Source organism: Musca autumnalis, unplaced genomic scaffold, assembly GCF_047663935.1.
Source record: "Musca autumnalis isolate F117 unplaced genomic scaffold, ASM4766393v1 scaffold_1, whole genome shotgun sequence".
Classification (NCBI taxonomy): Eukaryota; Metazoa; Arthropoda; class Insecta; order Diptera; family Muscidae; genus Musca; species Musca autumnalis.
Genome location: NW_027411644.1, coordinates 18,046,949 through 18,070,673, shown reverse-complemented (window position 1 = coordinate 18,070,673; position 23,725 = coordinate 18,046,949). Strand labels below are relative to the sequence as shown.

The following is a 23,725-nucleotide window of genomic DNA, read 5'->3' as shown; positions in this document are numbered from 1 at the left end:
TTGCAACCACTTGTTCCGCTCATGTTTACCGTCCAACCTGTTAACTTCCAGTGTCAGCTCTGTGGCTCTGGAGTCACTGGGGTTGACACGACGAAGCTCATCACTCTCATTTGCTAATCCCGTTGCCTCTGCTAGGAAATTTGTTCTCACTTCTAGTATTCGACAAGCGGGTATATGGCGAACTGCTGCAGTGGTGATGATCAGGGTTATCATGAATATTTTCCTCGAAATTTTCCACATGGAAAATAATTTTAAAAAGCGAAATTATTTTAAAATCAATATTTTAAAAAGTTGAAAACTACTAGAATCACTTAATTATGGAATATTCTTGCCGAATCGACAAGTATGGAAATAAAAAATATGAAATTGGGAAAAGGGAAAAGGGAAAAAAATTCCGCACGGAATTTTTATTCATGATAACCCTGGATGCCTCCGAACGTCATTTCTGCTACCCGAACATCAGAAGGGCTGGGCAGATCTATGAAGCGGTAATAAGGGAACTCTCTGAAACTAGCTTTCCAATAATTGATGAAATCAGCTGATCTGCTGATAGAGACAATTATGGAGAGATGGTCTGATCCAAGTGAAACGACTTGTTACCATGTCAGACCACTGCGGCTGCTACCCGAACATCAGAAGGGTTGGGAAGATCTTTGAAGCGGTGATTATTGAACTCTGTGGAACTATACCAATCAGCTTTCGCATAATTGGTGAAAGTGCGAGATTCAGAGGTGATGAAATCCGGCGGTCTGATGATGTAAACAATTATAGGGAGATGATCAGACCCAAGAGAAACTACGGGTTGCGAGCTGACGTCATATGTCAGACCGGCTGACACAATGGTTACATCTGGCTATCTGTCACATTCTTCGCTTATTCTGATAGGAAGGGCCTCATTGATCGTGCAAAACGTGTATCTAACAATCTACTCAGCCAATGCTATACTCTTCTGTCATTGCCGTGGACCGTATGCTCCAACTCTTGATGAGCCTTTAAGTCCCCTGAGTCCCGACGGTTATGACCTTCCAAGGGTGGACTAATGTTGGACCTATAACCTGAGATACATCCAATTATCGGCGGCATGTATACGTTAATCAACTGTACCTCGGCAGTTTCACTCCACACATTCGATGTACGGGTCATTAGAGGTAGGCTCATGAGAGATAAGTCTGTATGCAATATGATCTCCATCTCCACTTCTGGTGCGATCCTTCCTCAATACGTTGTAGCCATCACAACGCTGTAAGCTGCAGTTGTTGTTGAACTTGGTTTCCTGCACCGAGGCGACCTTAATATTTTTCCCACTCATACAATCTTACCTCGGGGTAAGATTGCAAAAAGTATGCCTTTTTTAAACATTCGAACCTTAGGATTGCATGCTCACCAGTCATTATAGTTAGTGCCGACAGAGTTTTTGGGTAATTATCTCAGGAGTACTGTCGCAATAGGGCCCGCGATGACAACTTGCTGCAAATATTTTGAAAACGACCAAAAAATGTCTTTAAATTGCACTTTTGCGAAAAAATTTAAATTTCGAGTGGGACCTATAATGTCTATATTCGAACCTAATCTGTGTCTGGAAAAAATATTGCGTTGTGTAAAATTTGGATCAAATTGGTTACTTCATCTGAATTTTAGACGTTGTTAGTACACTTTCTGTCAGTCAGCTGTGCCGACATAGATATATAGCAAACACAATACTTCTGGCGTCTATATGGGTTCTTTGAGTTTTTAGGCAAATTCTTCAGGAAGCATGTATTTTGCCCCGAAAATAATTTTATCATCTTAATTGTATTAACTAAATTGTACCGCCGCATACACACCATGTTGCGAAAAATTTAATAAAGATCCCAGACGAGTCCTTAAACTGCACTTTTTCCCAACTTTGGGTGGGTGGTACCCCATTATCTCAGGTATGGACTTGCACCCGAGAAAAGTTGCACTGTCGTAACAGGGTCCGCAAGAAGAATTTTTTTTAAAGAATCCGAAATGAGCTGTTAAAATGCACTTTTCCCGTCCCGGGGGTACCCGGAGGACGGGAGCGTTATAGTCCATATTCCAACCTGATACAGGACTTGAAACTTTTGAACTTTTCCCGCCCCGGGGGGTACCCGCAGGACGGGAGCGTTATAGTCCATATTCCAACCTGATACAGGACTAAATATATTAGCTTTGTTCCTTTACTTTTTTATACCCTCCACCATAGGATGGGGGGTATATTAAGTTTGTCACTCCGTTTGTAACTACTCGAAATAATCATTGTAGACCCCACAAACTATATATATTCTTGATCAGCGTGCAATTCTACATCGATATAGCCATGTCCGTCCGTCTGTCCGTCTGTGGAAATCACTCTAGCGTCCGAACGGATTGAAGTAGGTGGATGAAATTTTGGTAAAATCTATAATATGTATGTAGGACTTTTGATATTGAATTTGGCATTTTGTGTCTCCAGAGGCTAAAAAATATTTCTACCAAATATTGTTGATATAGGTCCACGTTTTGGTATAGCCCCCATATAAGGCCCCATATACATATAGTACGCGTCATTTTAAGATATTTTGAATGTATTAGTCCCATTTGAGCACCGAATTGGCTGTAATTTGGTATTTTGTGTCTCTAGAGGCTAAAAAACATTTCTACCAAAGTTTGTTTATATAGGTCCACGTTTTGGTAGAGCCCCCATATAACGCCCCATATATAGTACGCGTCACTTTAAGATGTTTTGAATGCATTAGTCCCATTTGACCACAGAATCGGTTGTAAGTTTGTATTTTGTGTTTCCACAGGCTTAGAAATATTTCTACCATAAAATGTTTATATAGGTCCAGGTTTTGATATAGACCACATAGGACGATATCTCCCGATTTTCGGTAGTTTGAAGGTTTTAGCCTCATTATCGCAGCGAAATGACTGAAATTTGGTATTTAGACTTCGTTGGGTGTATACAACTTTCCCCCGTAAATTTTTAGGTATAGGTCCACGCCTTCATATAGCCCCCATAGGACGGTACCGCCCGATTTTCGGTATTTTGAAGGTTGTGGCCTCAATATTCCACCGAGATGGCTGAAATTTGGTGGTTACTCTTCACTTGGGGTATAAAACATTCCATATGAAATTTGTCGGTATAGGTCACACGCCCTTATATAGTCCCCATATAACGATATATCCCAATTTTCTGTATATTGAAGGTTTTAGCCTCATTATAACACGGAAATGGCTGCAAGATGGTACTTAGTCTTCGTTGAGGGTAGAAGACTTTTCACCTGAAATTTGTCGGTATAGGTCCATGTCTTCATATAGCCCCAATAGTACGGTACCTCCCGATTCTTTCTACATATAGCTCGTTCTGCACCAAAATAGCTGATATTTGGTATTAAGTTTTTGATAGAGGTATGAAACATTCTAGCCGAAATGTGCCGGTATAGGTCGACGTCCTCAAATACCCTCATAGTTGTGGCCTCAATATACCACCGATATGACTGAAATTTAGTATTTAAATTGCCATGGATGTATAAAATATTGCAGAAGAGAAATATCAGTATAAGCCCTTTTCTTCAAATAACCCCATAGAAGCGTTCTTTCCGATTTTCGGTATTTTAAGATTGTGTCATCAATATCCCATCGAAACGGATGAAATATAATATTTAATCTCCTCCGTTGGTGGTATAAAACTTCCCACCTGAAAATTTCCGGTATTGTTCCATGTTTTTATATAGCCCCCATGGAAAGATCCCTCCCAATTTTCGGTATTATGAAAGTTTTAGCCACAATATTCAATGGGAATAACTGAAATTTGGTATTTAGTCTTCGTTGGAGTTACGAAATTTTCCTCCAGAAATTTATCGGTACAGGTTAACGTTTTATACAGCCTCCATAGAACGGAGCTCCCGATGTTGTTAACTATCCAAATCCGGAATATCCAGGTTTAGGTCTAGTCGGTTTTGCCCAATTTTATTTATTTCGCTCAATTCGGAAAATTGTAAATATTGGCCCATGTTTTGGAAACAACAAAAATGTCGCCCCATATTAGCTGTTTTGAAGGGAGTATTATCAGTTCAGATATATGTACTACTCCTGCAATAAAAGGAAGAGTTTAGTACTTTCATAAACGAAATAAAACTAATTGTTCCTATTCACTTCAATGCAGTTCGTGGTGGAGGGTATAAAAAGTTCGGCACGGCCGAACTTAGCGCTTTTCTTACTTGTTAATGGTAAAAGTGGTTAAAGACAAAACTGTCAAAATTGCTCTCTCATGAACATTTTTACCAGAAAAGTAAAGGAAAAAATGGTATATCTGGTAGCAATGTCAAAAAGAAACATAAAAATTCAATTTTCTTCTTTTATTTCACAGTTTTTAATTTTGTTTCGTCAGCGTTCGCCTTTTTCTTCTGCTTTTCGTTCATTTTTCTATTCATTGTGAAATAATCGGCAAACAAGTGTCAAAAAGTCAGTTCTACCATTTTTTACCTGCAGAAATTTGTCTGGTAGCCTGTGGTAGAAGAGAAAGGCATTTGTGCACTCTCTCCTCTCTCAATCTCTTAATAATTGCTGCCAGTTTTGCCACTTTTTGAGGTTAAGGAAAGCTTTGCAGGTTGAAAATGGTAAAAATGGTAACCTCAGGTAACTAAAGGAATACAGCTATTAATACGATGTGCAAAGTTTGGACCAATCAGAAACTCCCTGCGAGAGGTATCTTGCGTATTTGCCATTTGCCAAGGTTTCTTGGAGCTTTTAGGACAACCTGCCAAAAAAATTCCGAAAGGAGCTGTTAAACTTAAGTTTTCCGAATTTTGTGTGGGAGGTAACCGAAGAAGTGGACCGAAATAATCCATATTCGAATACGATCTATGCATGGAAGTAATAATACTATATGGATAGTTATGACTAATTTGGTTACTCCTTTCGAGAGTTACCGGGCGCACCATTTTAGCGACATTTTTTTAACTTTTGTGGAGGAGGTACCGAATGAAATGGACCGATATGGCGCATCTTCGAAATTAAACTAAGTTGGGACAAAATATTACGAATGTCAAATTTTGGATCCGGTCAGTTGCTTCGTTCGTGAGTCATGGTTTTTTAACCATATTCTGACACCGCAGCGTAATAGAAGACCAAAAATAAGAAGATACGTGTCCCGTTGTTTTCCCCTATCACTTCAACTTTCGCGGTTATGGGCCCCCAAAGACCTGAGGCCTTGATGTCAAAAAGGTTCATTTTGTAAGGCACATATCTTCTAAACCTCTAAGAATTTGGGTTTACTCGTAGAAGAAAAGTTGCAGCTCTAGTCTTAAAGAATAATAATTGTGAACACATAAAATCCATTCAACCTCACCTTCAATCTAAACTCTAAACTCAATATTTCGATGAGTATGGTATCAAAGTGTATATAACGCTAGCCTAAATGCTGACTGTATAAAAACGACTTTGTAATTGTTTTCGATAGGACTATTACTTAGGGAAAGGGAAGTTAGAACCAGTCGTCAGATTTAAATTTGTCCATGTTGAAAATCTCGAGTCACGACCGATTTTAAATAAAATCAAATCATGATAGCGCCACTATCTTAGTTTATGGTTCAAAAGTTGCACATTCTCTCCCAAAAACTCAAATGAAAGTATCATGACATCCATTTCAGAGTCTGCCATAATACTCGTACTTATAAATCGCTCATACAATTATGACATTAATAAATATGAATGTCACGTTTTGTGTCTGTCTGCCTCATTTATTTTTCATAGTAACAAAAAAACAACTGATTTTGTTTTGCAAAGTGCATCGAACTTCTTTCGCGCTTGTTTTGCACCATTTTTAACAGGCAAATTGATAATGTTTTTTTCTGGCTGCAAAATTGAATATTTCATGCGATTTGCAGGGAGTAGGTGGGTGTGTTGAATTGACCCAGTTTATGGTTTATTTTGTTTTTTTTTTTTTTTTGTTTTTTAGCCTTTAGCCAGTTCAAGTAGTCTGGAAAAATACCTTATTGCAAAAAATCGACATTGAGGAAATACAAATCTAGTAGCGTAAATAAAACACCTACAAAGGGCTTATGCAATTGTCGATTTAATCGACAATAACTGCGTAGATAGAGTATATGACAATTGACCTTCCAATTTTGAGACATATCATAGTGTATCAGCATAATTTCTTTATCTTTAGAATAGTATAAAAAAGATTTTGGAATATAAGATAAGGCGAGTAGATAAACTCAAATAAGATTTATAGTTGTTTCCAACCAATTTAATAAAGAAAGTATTCTTTTAAAAATCCGAAAGATCCTTCTTTGTGAAAGACCGAAACATTTTTGCATAGAACCAAAACTTGTTGCACAAAGTGCCTTTAAAGGCCTCCATCGGCAAATAACACTGTGAACACTAATTTTGGGGCAGAGATAATTCCTTTTGGATATGAAAGCCCTTGGTGAGTATATTAAGAACCCCGAAGGACAGATCCGCCGTGAGTCGAACTTCCGCGTAATGGCGTGATAAAGTTTTTTGCTAGAGACCCTGTAAGCCATCAGGATTTAGCGTTATATCTTTGTTCACTGTTGTTTAGCTTATTTTTGAAATGACATGTCTTCAGTCAAATCGAATGAGGATTATTTTCGTAGAGCACTTCGACCTTCTAACTCGCTTCCTTCAATGTCCTTTTCGTCCTTTATTTTAAGAGCCGCTATAAAAGTGCCACAAGATGAAGTTTTTCAGCTTCGAAATGTTCTGCAAAAATTTCGTTCAGAAAATTTTAGGTACGGCTCTCATTGACAACTAATCGATTTTGTGGCGTTTTCGTGGTCGTTTTGTGCATTTACCCTCGACTCACGGCGGATCTGTCCTTTGGGATTCTTAATATACTCACCAAGGGCTTTCATCCCCAAATGGAATTATCTCTGCCCCAAAAGGTGTGTTCACAGTGTAATTCATCCTTCTTTTTGTTTACAAAATTCTCTTCAGTTCTGCTTTGGTTTGAAGTGTCGCGTTCGTAGACAGTTGTTACTGAATGCCCTTACAAACTTGCCTTACTGTTATACACGATCTTGAAGCAACTTTAAATGGAAGGTGCTTACTCGTAGGAAGTTTTTGCGGATTCTGGAACTACAATGTTCATAGATGAGACAAATCAAAAGACAAAAACAATCGCCGGAGCGCTTTTCAAACAAATCGCGATTCAAGTTGACATTATAAGGGTTTTTGATTTTCACGATTTTGCTTGGAAACAGCAAGTCCCATCGAAATAGAATTTAAGAAAATATTGTAGCTATGAAAATTCTCTACATGATTGACCTCTATGATAATTTCCTAGGTTTTACCGTTATTGAGATATAGACGTTCAAATTAGGACAATACATTGACTGTATCGCTACCTTATAAAAACAATGTCAAACATGGTGCGCCTTAACTAACTTTAAGTGAAAACCGCTTACACCTAGGAAGTTTTTGCGGAATTTGAAACAGCAATGTTCATAGGTGAGAAAAATCCAAAAACGAGAAAAAATCGCTGGAGGAATTTTTAAATAAATCGCGGTCAAAATTCACATTTTTAGGTTTTTGCAATTTTGCTTGGAAACAGCAAGTCCTATCGGAATGGGTATGAAGAAAATATTGTAGCGGTGAAAATTCTCTATTGACCGTTATGATTTGTTCCTAGGTTTTACCATTTTTTGCGATATATAGATGTTCATGTCAAATGTTTAGCTTTTTTGTTAATTTTTCACGATTTGCTTGAAAACGGTAAGTCTTATCGAAATGGGACTAGAAAGAATATTAAAGCTGTGAAAATTCTCTACAAGATTGGCTTTCGTAATTTTTTCCTAGGTTGTACCATTTTCGAGATATATAACTTTAAGTTGGGAAATTGCGGTCATGACATTGTTTTATAAGGAGGCGATACAGTCAATGCATTGTCCCAATTTGAACTTCTATATCTCAATAACGGTAAAACCTACGCAATAATCATAGAAGTCATTCTTGTAGAGAATTTCCATAGCTACAACATTTGCTTTAGTTCCATTTTGATAGGACTTGCGGTTTCCAAGCATAATCGTGAAAACCTGAAAAACCCCTAAAAATGTCGACTTGAATCGCGATTTATTTAAAAAGCGCTCCGACGATATTTTTGTTTTTGATTTTTCTCATCTATGAACATTGTAGTTTCAGAATCTGCAAAAACTTCGCAGGTGTAAGAACCTTCATAGCTACAACATTTTCTTTAGTCCCATTTCGATAGGACTTGCGATTTCCAAGCAAAATAGTGAAAACCTAAAAAAACCCTAAGATGTTAACTTGAATCGCGATTTATTTAAAAAGCGCTCCGGCAATTTTTTTGTTTTTTTGATTTTTCTCATCTATGTACGAATATTGTAGTTTCAGAATCTGCAAAAACTTCGCAGGTGTAAGCACCTTCCATTTAAAGTTGCTTCAAGAGCACCATGGGTAGGCGTTGTGAACTATCTGACCTAAAGCAGCACCAGCCGAATGCTTTAACAACGCGTATTGTTGCTTCAGTTCCTGGCAATGCAACATTCCTGCAGATTAATTGCGATGGTATTCGTGGCAAGATCATTGAAATTGTGAATTTTATTAGATGAAGACGATTAGCGGCGACGATTCAGGAAACAAGTTGTGATGGATACAGCGTACTTCGTTTGGATCGTACGAGAAGTGGGGGGTGGCGTAATTGCAATCATATTGCAGTCCCATAATATGGAACCAAAGAGATAGAACTGCTAAATAATAACTGTGTCCGCCGATTAATAGCGTTATTCACTTGACATCAGGCGACTGTTGGGACGTGATAAGCGGCTGATCCTAGGAAATTTCAATGCACATCATGAGTTGTGTCATTTAACCATAGGAAATGGGCGGAGAGGTATAGCGCTGACTGAACAAATAGTTCCATATTTTGCACCGCAAACGAGAACGCACCCACCAGTTCGGTTGACATATCTATCGTGTCACTAGTAGTGCGATTCTCTAACGCATTTTTGGCTACCTGCAAAAGTCGGTAAAATTAAAACAGAAAATTATGAATAAAAGTTGGCAACGCTGTTGCTAGCGGTATGAATTATCGACAACTTTATTATACCCTCAGCCTTTAGGCTAAAGAGGGTATTTACACTTTGATACGACCAAAAATGTGCCTCATCGAAATAATGGTTTTAGATCCCAAGTATGTTTGTACGATATACGTTTCAGACAATTTTGAGTAGATCTAGCAATGTCCGTCCGTCTGTCTGTCTGTCTGTCCGTCTGTCTGTCTGGCTGGCTGGTGCGCACGATAACTCTCGAACGGATCAATCGATTCGGTTCAAATTTTGGGTATCGAAATATTTTGTCCAGATTCGATTTAAGTTCGAAGATGGGCCATATAGGTCCACTCCTTCAGGTACCTCCCCCACAAATGTTCAAAAATGTTCGCAAAACTTGTGCGCACGATATCTCTCGTAGGGAATAACCGATTTGGTTCATACTTTGCACATCGTGTAATTTCTACCAAACTTAGATGAGGTTCCAATATGAACTCAATCGGTCCACTCCTTCGGGTACCTCCCACACAAAATTTCGGAAAAGTTCAGTTTAGGACCTGGTCTCGAATCGCTTTGATTTTTATTTACGCAAGTTGTATTTGCTGTCCTCTATACGACGCTGTAAGTTTCATTAGGGGCAAGTCCATACTTCCTGAGAAAATGGGGCTGAAAGTTACAAAAAACCCTATGACACCGTGTTAGTGGTTGGAGCGCAAGATAACTCTCGAACGAATCTGCCGATTCGGTCCAAAATTTGGCTTTCGTAATATTTTGTCCAAACTTAGTTCAAGTTCAACGATGGATTTTATCGGTCCACTCCTTCCGGTACCTCCCCCGCAAAAGTTCGAAAATTTTCGGAAAATTTGTGCGTACGATAACCCTTGAAGAGAGTAACTGATTTGGTCCATACTTTGCCCATCGTAAAATGTGTACCAGACTTAGACAATGTTTCAATATAGACTCAATCGGTCCACTGCTTCGGGTACCTCCCACACAAAATTTCGGAAAAGTTCAGTTTAGGGCCATCTCTCGAATCGCTCTGATTTTTGTTTTAGCAACTTGTATTCAGTGCCCTCCATACGACGGTACAAGTTTTATTCAGGGCAAGTCTATACTTCCTGAGAAAGTAGCCTGAAAGTTGCAAAAAACCCCTATGACACCATGTGAGGTGGTTGGAGCGCAAGATAAATCTCGAACGGATCTGCCGATTCGGTTCAAAATTTGGCCTTATTAATATTTGGTCCAAACATAGTTTATATAAGTTTATAGAAGATAAGCCATATCGGTCCACTTCTTAAGGTACCTTCCCCACAAAAGTTCAAAAATGTTCGGAAAATTTGTTCATACGGTAACTCTTGAAGGGAGTGGCCGAATTGGTCCATACTTTACACATCCTAATATATCTATTAGATTTAGATCAGGTTCAAATATGGATTATATTTGTCCACTCTATCCTGTACCTCCCGCACAAAATTTCGGATAAGTTCACTTTAAGACCTGCTATCGAATCACTTTGATTTTTATTAAAGCAACTTGCATTCGCTGCCTCAATTGGGATGGTAAACATTTTTTCAGAGGCAAGTCCACACTTCTTGAGCAAACATCCCGAAAAACCCCCTATGGCACCATATGTAGTGGCTGGAGATCCACTTCCATAATGGTCAATGTAGATCCATTCCTTTTAGTATCTGCTCCGCAAAACGTTTGATCTCTAATCCTAAGGAACATTTTTGTCGTTTCAAATGCCCAACATTTTTAAAACCACCTAAATACATACGTTGTTTGGGAAAAATTTTTTTCAATATATACAGGCTGAGGGTATATCTCTGTCGGCAAAGCCGACGGATACTTTTTTACTTGTTTTGGTTGCTAATTTACCGACGGATTTCGTTAGTTACCGAAATTATAAGCATAGCAATTTTATCGATTTTTGTCAGTAACCAAAAATGCATTAGAGAATCCCATTACTGGTCTGACGAATGAAGTGACTTGACAACCCACCATTTCCCATAGATCGGACAATCTCCCTATTACTCGTATTATCTCCACCAATGACACAACACCAATAGACCACACGACTTCATAAAATCTGAACGCCTTAAGCAAGGTTCCTTAACCATGGAAAATCCAATTGGCATAGATTCATAAAATTCACCAACCAACGCTTCAGAGAACTTCCCAATCCCTCTGATGCTCGGGTAGCATACAGGAATTTTCGAGAGACTGCTGCAGCCACTCGAAATACATATTCCTGCTAGTCAAATATCTGAACTAACACCTAATTTCTCAGCAAAGCCGACGAGATTAGCGAATCAGCGTAGTGAGCTTCGTCGAGACAATCTCAGTGACCCCAGAGTCAGGGAGTTGACACTGGAAGACAACAGGTTGTTCGGAACAAATGACTAAATTTTCTAAAGAGTTGAAACATTGAATAGGGAATAAGTGAATTGGGGAAATGGTTTAGACACTCTCTAATCCGAAAGAATCAACATAGGATCTTAGTCAGAGATAAAAAAGTTATTTTAATCGACAGTTTATCGAGCACCCCTAAGGGCGAAGAGAAGGGTACTACGTTCCATTAGATCTCTTCCTGCCGAGTAGGGACCACTATAGTTTACAATGGATGAGGTTGCGAATGCAGGAACACAAAATCATCCAAAACGTTGGTCTCTGAGGGAATCTCTATAGTAACCAGCTAAATGAACCGGGAGTCGAGTATCTCACCAAAGTTCGCAATCTGTCACCGAAGTCTGGAAAATTAGCAGAGTGGTCCCGCTACTGAAGCCAAGCAAGTATGCCAACAGGTGAATTGTACAGACCGATTTCGCTTTAGTCGGCCGAAGCAAAGAATCTAGAGGCTTTATTCCTCCCCATTGCCAGAAATAACTATCCAACGCTACCCACCATCTCAACACATATCAGCCGAGGACTCAACCAGAACAAGGTGTGCAATAGGATAGTTTTCCTTGTGCTCGACAATTCACAAGCCTTTGATACCGTCAAGCACTACACGCTGTTTGAGGACTTTCAGCAGACCCTCCAGCCAATTATGAAACGTTACATGTGTGGACACCAGTTGTACGTAGAATTCAGGAACAAGAAGTTCAAGCCCCGCATAGGGTGTTCCCCAAGGTGGGCTGATATCTCCGGAACTATTTAAGCTCTCATATATTCCACCGCTCTAGACGGCATTGAGATCGTAACGTATGTGGATGATTGTAGGATCTTGACTTCAGGTACCTTCCCTGATGTAATTTTGAAATGTTGAACTCCTATTTGACTGATTTTACCACCTTTTCCCACTGGAGAAATATGCAAATATCCACCACTAAATATACGGGCACTCTGTTCACCACATGGACTGCGGAGGTGACCGCTGAGTGCAATATCATGGTCGATGGTAGCAGTATTCCGCCCAATATTCTAGGTGTAACTTTCGGCAGCATATTAACGTCGTCCGTGCATGCTAAAGCTATCTGGACAGGTTAAGATGTAGGCACAAGGTCCACATGTCCCTAGCCGACAGCACTTGGGGTGCAGAAAAAGAAACCCTGTTAACCACATATAACGCCATAACTAGGTATGTGGTAAGCTATGCGGCGTCAGTGTGGTACACGAATGTAAGTACAGCGAGATGGAAAAATATTCAAACCTATTAAAATGCCGCCCTGAGAACTGCAACAGGGTGCCACCTCATGCCTTCCGTGGACCATCTTCATGAGCAGACAAATATTCTTCCAGTACAGCAACACAATGACATGCTCTCGGGTGTTATCGTGAGAGCCATACGAATCACCAAATGTTGAATAGGTCTCCTCACCCAGGCATGTCAGGAGGGATCTTCATGATGTAGAAAGAGAGGTCAAATTCCCCATCTATCGCAGCTGAGGAGCGTCAGCTGCCACGACAAACGAAAGGATCGTACGAGAAGTTGGGATGGATGGCTTGCATTCCTACTGCACCAGTCTGTCCAGTACAGACCTATCTCGCCTGAGCTAGACTCTAGGGATCCATACTTGGAGTGTATGGGGGTAGAGGTAAGGTGTGGAACCGCAGAGATAGAACTGCTGAATGTGTATATCCCGCCGGTCAATAGCTGTGCCCCGCGTTATTTGCCTAACATCAGATCTCTGTTGCGAGATGATAACCGGCTGGTCCTAGGGGACCTTAATGCGCATCATGAGTTATGGCATTCAGCTCTAGCGAATGATCAGAAAGGTACATATCTGGCTGAGCAAATATATAGCTCCACATTCTGCACTGCGAACGAGGACGCACCCACCAGGATTAGAGGAGACTGCCACAGTTCGCCTGACATATCCATCGTGTCACCCGGCCTGACGAATGACGTGACATGGCAACCCGTCATTTCCCTTGGGTCGCACTTTCATTAATCATGGGAAAGCGGATTGGCAAGGTTTTAGAGAGTTCACTAATCAACGCTTCAGAGAACTGCCCAATCCCTCTGATGTTTGGGTAGCAGAGAAGAAATTCCGAGACATTATCACTGCTGCAGCCGTTCGCTTTATTCCTGCTGGTCGAATACCTGAAATAAGTCCCAATTTCCCAGCAGAGGCGACGCGATTAGCTAATGAGCTTGATGAGCTTCGCCGCTCGAACCCTAACGACCCCAGAGTCAGGGAATTGACAATGGAAGTCAATAGATTAGTCGGTGAACACAAGCGGAAAAAGTGGCTAGAACATCTGAAGTGCTGCAACATTGGAGCCGGCTGTAATAAATTGTGGACAACGGTTAAGGCGCTATCGAACCCTGGTGGGAGAGACGAGCGGACATCTGTCAAGTTTAACGGCGTGGCTGTGACAGATCCGATGAGGTGCGCTGGCTATTTCTGCCGACAATTTATCGATCACACCGATAGTGACCGGGCGAAGAGAAGTGTTTTGCGTCGTTTGCGATCTCTTCCAGTCGATGAAGAACCGCCACAATTTACGATGGATGATGTTGCAGATGTTATCCGAGGCGCAAAGTCATCCAAAGCGCTTGGACCTGACGGAATTTCTATGGTGATGCTAAAACAGCTGGATGAAGCAGGAGTCGAGTATTTTAGCAAGGTTCTCAACTTATCGCTAGCCACCCTAATAGTTCCCGATGCCTGGAAGATAGGCAGGGTGGTCCCGCTGCTGAAACCTGACAAAGATGCCAGTTGGGATGAGCCAGTCATACAAGCCGATTTCACTTTTATCGCCAGTAGCAAAGATACTCGAGGCATTACTCCTCCCCAGCATACGAACATGTTATCCATTTGCGTATCATTAACACGGATTCTGGAAGCAGCATAATACCACAACAGCACTGCACGCCATTTCCACATATATTGGACGAGGACTCAACCAGGACAAACCATGTCATAGAACAGTGATGGTAGCATTGGATCTGACCAAAGCGTTTGATACGGTCAGCCATGCTAGGCTGTTCGAGGATATCGAGAATACTACCCTCCGGCCTTGTCTGAAACGCTAAGTCATCAACTATTTGTGTCGTCGCCAGTCATACGTGGAATTCAGAGACAGGAAATCCAAACCCCGTAGAGTGAAGCAGGGAGATCCCCAAGGAGGGGTGATATCTCCGGAACTGTTTAACCTCCACCTGTCTGCATTTCCACGCCCTCCCGACGGCATTGGGTTAATTACGTACGCGGAAGATTGTACACTCATGGCGTCAGGTCCTAACATCGGTAACGTTTTTGACAGGCTAAATGCCTATCTCATTGATCTTGTATCCACCACTAAGTCAACAGCCACACTGTTCACCACATGGACGGCGCAAATGTTTGCAGTGCAATTATTCCGACCTCAAACTACCCCAAAGTCCTAGGGGTCACATTCGATAGCATTTAGAGTGAAGCAGGGAGATCCCCAAGGAGGGGTGATATCTCCGGAACTGTTTAACCTCTACCTGTCTGCATTTCCACGCCCTCCCGACGGCATTGGGTTAATTACGTACGCGGAAGATTGTACACTCATGGCGTCAGGTCCTAACATCGGTAACGTTTTTGACAGGCTAAATGCCTATCTCATTGATCTTGTATCCACCACTAAGTCAACAGCCACACTGTTCACCACATGGACGGCGCAAATGTTTGCAGTGCAATTATTCCGACCTCAAACTACCCCAAAGTCCTAGGGGTCACATTCGATAGCATTTATAAGTCGTCCCAGCATACTACAGTTATCTGCGATAAGCTGAGAAACAGGAACAAGGTCCTCAAGTCCCTAGCCGGTAGCACTTGGAGTGCGGATAAAGAAACCTTGTTAACCACATACAACGCGATAGGTCGGTCTGTGGTAAGCTATGCGGCGCCAGCGTGGTTTGCTAACGTAAGTGATACGAAATGTCATAAACTACAAATCTGCCAGAATGCTGCCCTGAGAACAGCTACATCTGCAGTGGACCATTTACATGAGGAGACCAAGATCCTTCCTGTGCGTCGACACAACAGGATGTTGACGATGCAGTTCTTGCTTGGATGCTATAGGCAAGACCACCCAAATCACCATCTGGTGGATATGCCTGAACCCCCCCCCCCCCCAGGCAAGTTATGGAGGATTATCGAGATCTGGAGAGAGAGGTCCAAAGATATAAAAGAGAACATCTGGATCAACGTGCATACCAGGCAGGTTTAAGAGACATTCACACTGAAGCGGTTGCAGAGGCTCTGGCAGCCTACAGTGCGAATATCGTCCTCGACGATGATCAACCACCCGTGGCAGCAGAAGAACAACAGCTGCCAATACAAACGAGAGTCGTGTTGGCACAACTTAGATCTGGTTGGTGCAGCCGCCTCAATTCTTACTGGGCCAAGATTGATGGCACGCGGAATATCTGCCCAGCATGTGGCACCAGTCCGCATACTACGCAGCACCTGTTTAACTGCCCAACCAAACCAACTATCTTAACTCCACTCTCTCTTTGAACGAATCCTGTTCAGGTGGCGTCCTTTCTGAATTTGGAGCTGGAGGCAGAGCCGAAACAATAAAATAAAGATTTAAATGTACTTGTAGAAGCTGCTACAACAACAACAATAACAACAAACAAAAGTAGTTTTGGTTCAACTAAGCTGATAAAGGAATACATCAGATACTTAGCATCACGTGAAATGCATACCCTATAATTGCCTATGATTGGTATGTAGGGTATATAGTTAAGTCGACTATGTCTCCGACCCTTTCATGCCGTTTATTCAGACTTCCTTATGTTTTTATACCCTCCACCATAGTATGGAGGGTATATTAAGTTTGTCATTCCGTTTGTAACACATCGAACTAATCATTTGCGACCCTATAAAGTATATATATTCTTGATCAGGATAAAATTCTAAGACGATCTTGCCATGTCCGTCTGTCCGTCTGTCTGTCCGTCTGTTGTAATCACTCTAGCGTCCGCAATAATTGAGATAGAGTGCTGAAATTTTGCACCCGAGGGTCTTTTTTCCATAGGCAGGTCAAGTTCGAAGATGGGCTATATCGGTCCACTATTTGGTATAGCCCCCATATAACGGTACCTCCGGATTTGAGGTATTTTGACGTTCTTCGCCACATTTGCAGACCGAATTAGCTATAATTTGGCACTTAGGGTTCCTAGTGATCAACAAACTTATATCCCAAAGGATATGGGCATAGGTCCATGTTTTGGTATAGTCCCCATATAACGGTACCTCCCGATTTTCGGTATTTTGAGAATTTTAGCCACAAATTGTAACCGAACTATCTGCAATTTGACATCGGAGGTTCTCAGTGGTCATGTAACATCTCCACGAAACATCGTCAACATAGATCCATGTTTTGGTATAGCCCCCATATATCGGTACCTCCCGATTTTCGGTATTTTGAGAATTTTAGCTACAATTTTTAACCGCACTAGCTGCAATTTGTCATTTGAGGTTCTCAGTGGCCATGAAATATCTCCACCAAACATCGTCAACATAGGTCCATGTTTTGGTATAGCCCTTATATAAAGGTACCTCCCGATTTTCGGTATTTTGAGAATTTTAGCCACAATTTGTAACCGAACTATCTGCAATTTGACATTTGAGGTTCTCAGTGGTCATGAAACATCTCCACCAAACATCGTCAACATAGGTCAATGTTTTGGTATGGCCCCCTTATAACCGTACCTCCCGATTTTCCGTATTTTGAGCATTCTAGTTACAATTTTTAACCGAACTAGCGGTAATTTGACATTTGAAGTTCTCAGTGGTCATGAAACATCTCCACGAAACATCGTCAACATAGGTCCATGTTTTGGTATAGCCCCCATATATCGGTACCTCCCGATTTTCGGTATTTTTGAGAATTTTAGCTACAATTTTTAACCGAAATAGCTGTAATTTGACATTTGAAGTTCTCAGTGGTCATAAAACATTTCCTACGAAACATCGTCAACATGTTTTGGTATATCCCCCCATATAACTGTACCTCCCGATTTTCGGGAATTTTCAGTGGTCACGAAATTTCTTCACTAAATTTCGTCAATATGGAACCATTTTTGAGGGTCTACATTGTTTTGATGAAACTACCCTCAATTTGACTCTTGAAGTCCCTGCAGCTATAAAACTTTTCGGCCAAAAAAAAAATTAAAGATAGGTTGATTTTTTGATATAGCCCCGTTGGTGGTACCTTTCACCTAGCTGAACACATTTTTTAGATTAGATTAGAGAAAACTGTGCAACAAAATGGAGGTGAAAGTCTGGGGCACGGAAAATTCCTCTTGGGGAAGAAAGGCCTTGGGGAGTATATTATGAACCCCGAAGGACAGATCCGCCGTGAGTCGAACTTCCGCGTTATGGCGTGATAAAATTTTTGTTAGAGACCCTGTGGGCCATCAGGAATTAGCGTTATATCTTTGTTCACTGTTGTTTAAGTGCTCTACAAAAACAACAAACTAAGATATAATGCTAATTCATGATGGCTTACAGGGTCTCTTGCAAATACTTCAACACGCCATAACGCGGAAGATCGACGCACGGCGCATCTGCCCTTCGTTGTTTTTAATGTACACACCAAAGGCTTTCATTTCCAAAAGGAATTATCTCTGCCCCAACATTTGTGTTCACAGTGTAATTTAAGCAATAGTGGGAGGCAGTAGGAGTCTATCCATTGTCGAAAAGTTGTTCCACCTAAAATTGTGAAAGGACCCTAATTATTCCATTTTAAATAAGACTATTTTATGGTGGAGGGTATAAAAAGTTCGGCCCGCCCGAACTTAACGACTTTTTACTTGTTTTTTTTTTTCAAGCCGTCTTTAAAGATGATAATAAATTATTTGTTAACAACTTATTTAGAGTATCCCATAAATTCGCTTCAGGTAAGAGGAACGCATATCCACTGATTGGTAGTTACGGTCTTTTATAACAACTCCTTTAAGCCGCTTCTTCCTTTCCGTTTATCTAAAAAGACAAACTTATAATGACGCAATCATGTCTTTTAAAATCGCTAAGGCTTCCTTATTTTTGTTTTAAAGTTATTTTTGTTTTAAAGGCGATCTTAAATGATTTCTTTCCAACTTCCTGGGAGTTGTCTCGAAACTCGCTTGCATCACCTTTAAAATAGAATTCATTTCAGCTTGTCTGTTCCCCTTATTCTAACCTTTCTTTCTGTTTTGAGAGTCGAATATTTTTTTATGTTAGTTTTAAAAATCAGTCTGCAGATCATTTAATATTTCTTTTTCTTTACAAAATTTCCATTTTCAGGCTACACATCTACATTGACAAACGTCATCAACAATATGGCGACATCTTTCGTGAACGTTTAGGTGGTACTCAAGATGCCATATTTGTCTCCTCAGCACATTTAATGCGTTCAGTATTTCAGCATGAAGGTTCATATCCCAGACATCCACTGCCCGATGCTTGGATTCTTTACAATCAAGAGCACAACTGTCAAAGGGGTTTGTTTTTTATGTAAGTACCAACAGCAAGAACAACAACACTAATAAGAAAGGCGGATGCAACAACACCGAGACAAGAATAATATTTGAATATAAAATGTTGAAATTAGCATAAGATCCAAAATGTTATTCCATCATCCTTTGATGGATTGTAGAAATTTGTTTTACTGTTTCTTTTTTTTTCAATTCCGTTCCAAATTTGCAGGGAGGGTGAAGAATGGTTTCACAATCGTCGCCTCTTAAGCCGTATCTTACTTAGCGGTAATCTGAATTGGATGGATTGGCACGTACGCCAGTGTACCACAAAATTAATTGCCAAATGGAGGGAAGATTTGTTGCATGTTAAAGAAAGTTCTGGATATGAATGTATGCTCGTCGATAATTTAGAACAGCAGCTCTACAGATGGTCCATAGATGGTAAGTTGTGGAACTTTTTTGTTTTTTGAATAAAATAAAATTTTCCGTAAAGGTGCATATGTTAAACTCAACATAGCCATATGTACATAAATTAAACCTCTCTTATATACAAACAAAGCAATATTTTTAAACAGTGGATAAATTAACAACAACAAAAATAAATTTTCTGTAGGTTCATCTTGCTTTCTTCTGTAATAAACCGGATTTAATCAAATTCAATGGGTATATGTCAAAAAAGAAGGTTCACCCGATTAAAAGCTATAATATAAACATTCTATTACTTACTTACTTAGCTGGCCCATTACAGAACATTTGTTCCATTGGCCGAACTAAGAAAAGATCTCCATTTCTCTCTATTTGTTGCTTCGCAGTCTGGAATACCGCGCATTTTCATCTCTTCATCCAGTTTTTGCGTCATCTATTCCTTGGCCTGCCAATTCTGCGTGCACCGCCAAGCGGTCCGTATTTATACGCCATTTTAGCGGGTTCATCTTCGCTCATTCTTATGATATGGCCTAGCCAACGCAATCGCTGCATCTCGATACGTTTAACTATATTGATGTCGTTGTATAGCAGATACAGCTCGTGGTTTATGCGACGTCGATATTCACCGTCAACGCAAATTGGCCCGTAGATCTTTCGAAGAATTTTCCTCTCAAACACACCAAGCACTGCCTTATCTGCTTGCGCAAGTACCCATGCTTCGGAGCCATACATCAGCACGGGTAGTATCAGTGTTTTGTAGAGCGTTATTTTAGTTTGACGATATGTGGCTTTGTTTTTAAATTGCTTACTTAAACCATAGTAGCATCTGTTGGCCAATACAATTCTTCTTCTTATTTCACAACTGATGTTGTTTCTTGTGTTTATGGCAGTGCCGAGGTAGACGAAGTCTTTAACTACCTCAAAATTGTAGGTACCAACTTCCACAGTTGGTCCGAGCTCTATGGACACTTTGCGCGTCGACACCATCAATTTGGTCTTTTCGCCGTTTACCGCCAGACCCACTTTCGCAGATTCTGCTTCGACCTTCCTAAAGGTATCAGTTACTTCCTCTACTGATCGTCCCATGATGTCTATGTCATCAGCATAAGCAAGTAACATGTGGCTATTGGTGTAAATTGTGCCATTTCTTTTGACATTTGCATCTCGTATTACCTTTTCCAGCAAAATGTTGAATAGGTCACACGAAAGGCTGTCTCCTTGTCTGAAACCTCTTTTGGTACAAAATTCTTCGGAGAGGTTCTTTCCAATTTTAACTGAGGACCTAGTATCAGTTAAAGTCATCTTACAAAGCCGGATGAGCTTTGCGGGGATACCAAATTCAGACATTGCATGGAATACCTTTGATCGGAGGGGACTGTCGAATGCTGCTTTATAATCGACAAAAAGGTGAAATGTGTCGATCTGCGTCTCTTGGGTCTTCTCTAGGATTTGCCGCAGGGTAAATATCTGGTCAATGGTGGACTTGCCAGGTCTAAAGCCACATTGGTATGGTCCAATTATTTCGTTGACCATTGGCTTTAGTCGTTCGCACAATATCCCTGACACTATCTTATAGGCAATAGGGAGAAGACTTATGCCCCTATAGTTGGAGCATACAGTCTTATCTCCTTTCTTGTGGACGGGACACAGTATGCTCAGGTTCCAATCGTCGGGTACGCGTTCTTCCTGCCAGATGGTGCTAACTAGCTGATGCATACACCTTATCAGCGCGTCGCCTCCGGTTTTAAACAGCTCAGCTGGTAAGACATCGGCTCCTGCTGCTTTATTATTCTTCAGCCGGTTGATTGCTGTTTTTACCTCATCTTGACCGGGCGGTATACATTCTATACCATCTTCTGGGATTGAATCTGTGGTATCATCGTCTTCGCTACTATTGGATACCAGCAGATTGGAGAAATGTTCTTTCCATATTCTGAGCACACTATCTGTATTAGTTACCAAATTACCTTGCTGGTCTCTACAGGAGAATGTGCCTGTACCAAAGCCATCAGTTTGATGCTTGACTCTTTGGTAGAATTTTCGGACATTCTGGTTCCTGGACATCTCGATTTTTCACACTCCCGCTTTTCCATCTCTCTCTTTTTCCTGCGGAAAAGACGCTTCTCCTCTCTCCGTGCGCTACGCGTTGCTACGGATTGTAAGGTAGCCCTATGTAGGAGAATAGGCAGTTTAGCCTTCGCAAATAAAAACACAGAACATTTTCTTAAAATGTACAATAGTTTAGGGGCAATTTTATTGATTTGTTTAAATTATAATTTAATATAATTTATTAATAACTTGCTCCCTTTGGGCACTTAATTATATTATAAATAAAACTCTAATTTAATTAAAATATTAAAATATAATAAAATAAGAGTTAGCTCGTTATTTAAGTTCTTTATCAAAACGATTTAGCTTTGTTATTATTATTAACAATAATCGATTTAGGTTAGTTTTAAGCAGCGCGGCAGTAAAAACTTTTTCTTGTTGACGATCGATATTATTGCAGCAGGGCAGAGAGTATCAACGTAACTAATCAAAGAAGTAAACAAGCATAATTATTTGGAGGCAGAATCTCCTTTACATACATAAATACATTATTTTCTTCTTTACTGACTCTGCATGCGTCGCTACCACTGATCGCTGATTCGTTGCTTGATGTACATACAAGCATTAGAAATAAAATGCAAGCGTCATCAACAACAACAAGAATGCAACGCAACAGAGTCAGTAAGTATGTAGTTAGAGAGATCAAAGTACAACCAACCACTGTTGGTATGTACGTACGCACATATGATGCCCTTGAAATCGACGGACACGATTAAAAAGGGAATAGGCAAAAATTATGATTTACAAGTAATTAGGGATGCCGTATACAGAAATTTAATTAGTGATGCCAGTTATAGAAATTGAAACAAATTAAAGAAAAATAGATATTAGATATTTTTGTGTGGGGAAAATAAATAATAACTAAACTATAATAATAAATAAATATTTGTTCTCCAACACGCTATATGCCGCATTTTTCTCTTCGGTAGCAGCACGACACTCTTGATCATACCATGGATTCCTTGGTGGAGGCCTCTGGTATCCAAGTATGGATTTTGCGGCTGTTTGCATGGAGTGGGCAATGCTGATATGTTATCGGGATGAGGAGTGCTTTGATTTAGCAATTAGGCTAGTTGAGTGGAATATGCTGTGGCTATCTGTTGTGATTGCAGCTTACCGATGTCTAACTTTCGTGTTGTGTCTGTTCGTACTTTGTTTGCTACGTTTAACCGGGTGCGTACCTTTGCTGCAACAAGTTAGTGGTCCGAGTCTATGTTTGCTCCTCGGAACGAACGCACATCCAACACGCTCGATGAATGTCTTCCATCTATCACAACATGATCAATTTGATTTCTTGTTTTCTGATCTGGAGACAGCCAGGTGCCCTTATGGATGTCGAGATGTTGAAATCTGGTGCTGCTAACCACCATGTTTTTTGCCTCATTGTCAGATGTTTCACGGTGGAGACTGAATTTTCCGACTGTTGGGCCAAAGATATTTTTCTTTACAATTTTGGCATTAAAATCGCCTAGGACAACGGTCATATGTTTCTTCTAAGCGCTCATAAAATATATCTTTGGTCAGTTCGTCCTTGTCTTCAGTGGGTGCATGAGCGCAAATAAAGCTGATGTTGAAGTATTTTGCTTTTATTCGAATTGTAGCAAGTCTTTCATTCACTGGTGTGAAGCTGGAGACCAGGTGTTTTATCCTCCGACGAACTACAAATCCGCAACCGAACACATGCTTTATGTCATGGCAGCTATAATACAGTGCGTCACCTTTAGGTGTTGATGTGACACCTTTCCCAATCCATCGTATTTCCTGTATGGCAGTAATGTCGGCCTTGTACTTTTCCAGTACATCTGCCTTCAAGTTCCTAACATTAGGGTGACCAATCTCCTTCCAAAGATGTTACACTCGCCTAAGCTTCTTAATCTATACTTTCAAGATCGTAAATCGTTTCCAGTTGTTAGTCCCTATGAACATTTCCGTAGTTTTCCTTACTATTGCATGAAGAACACACAAAAAGTATTACGCCTTCCTTGCTTCACACGAAAAGCTAGCTTGACATTTGGTTTCATGTCGTAATCAATTGGCCTACATTGCTTCATTGTATTGAATTTCAAACAAAATTTAGCGATTCGTATTATATTTCACACTTGATTTTAAAACACTACGCGTGCATTGCATTGCAAGGTACTCACTCATTTATATACTAGCATATCAAATTCCAAATTAATAGCCTGACCTACCCGATTAATTTATTGTCAAGTGTTTTTGTTTTATTTTTTCTTTTTTTTTTATAAGCGAGCATGCGACTACAGGGAAATTGATTTGCACACCATTT

At 40.4% G+C, this 23,725-nt stretch overlaps 1 protein-coding gene across 1 annotated transcript in view; it reads left to right on the top strand.

The window, feature by feature from the left end:
* sad (Cytochrome P450 family protein sad) overlaps positions 1–23,725 on the top strand; it is a 42,217-nt gene that overhangs the window by 5,068 nt on the left and 13,424 nt on the right. Inside the window, exons 3-4 of the mRNA XM_073968624.1 lie at positions 18,731–18,940; positions 19,133–19,344. Of these exons, the coding sequence (XP_073824725.1) occupies positions 18,731–18,940; positions 19,133–19,344 (422 nt within the window). The remainder of the gene's footprint in view (positions 1–18,730; positions 18,941–19,132; positions 19,345–23,725) is intronic.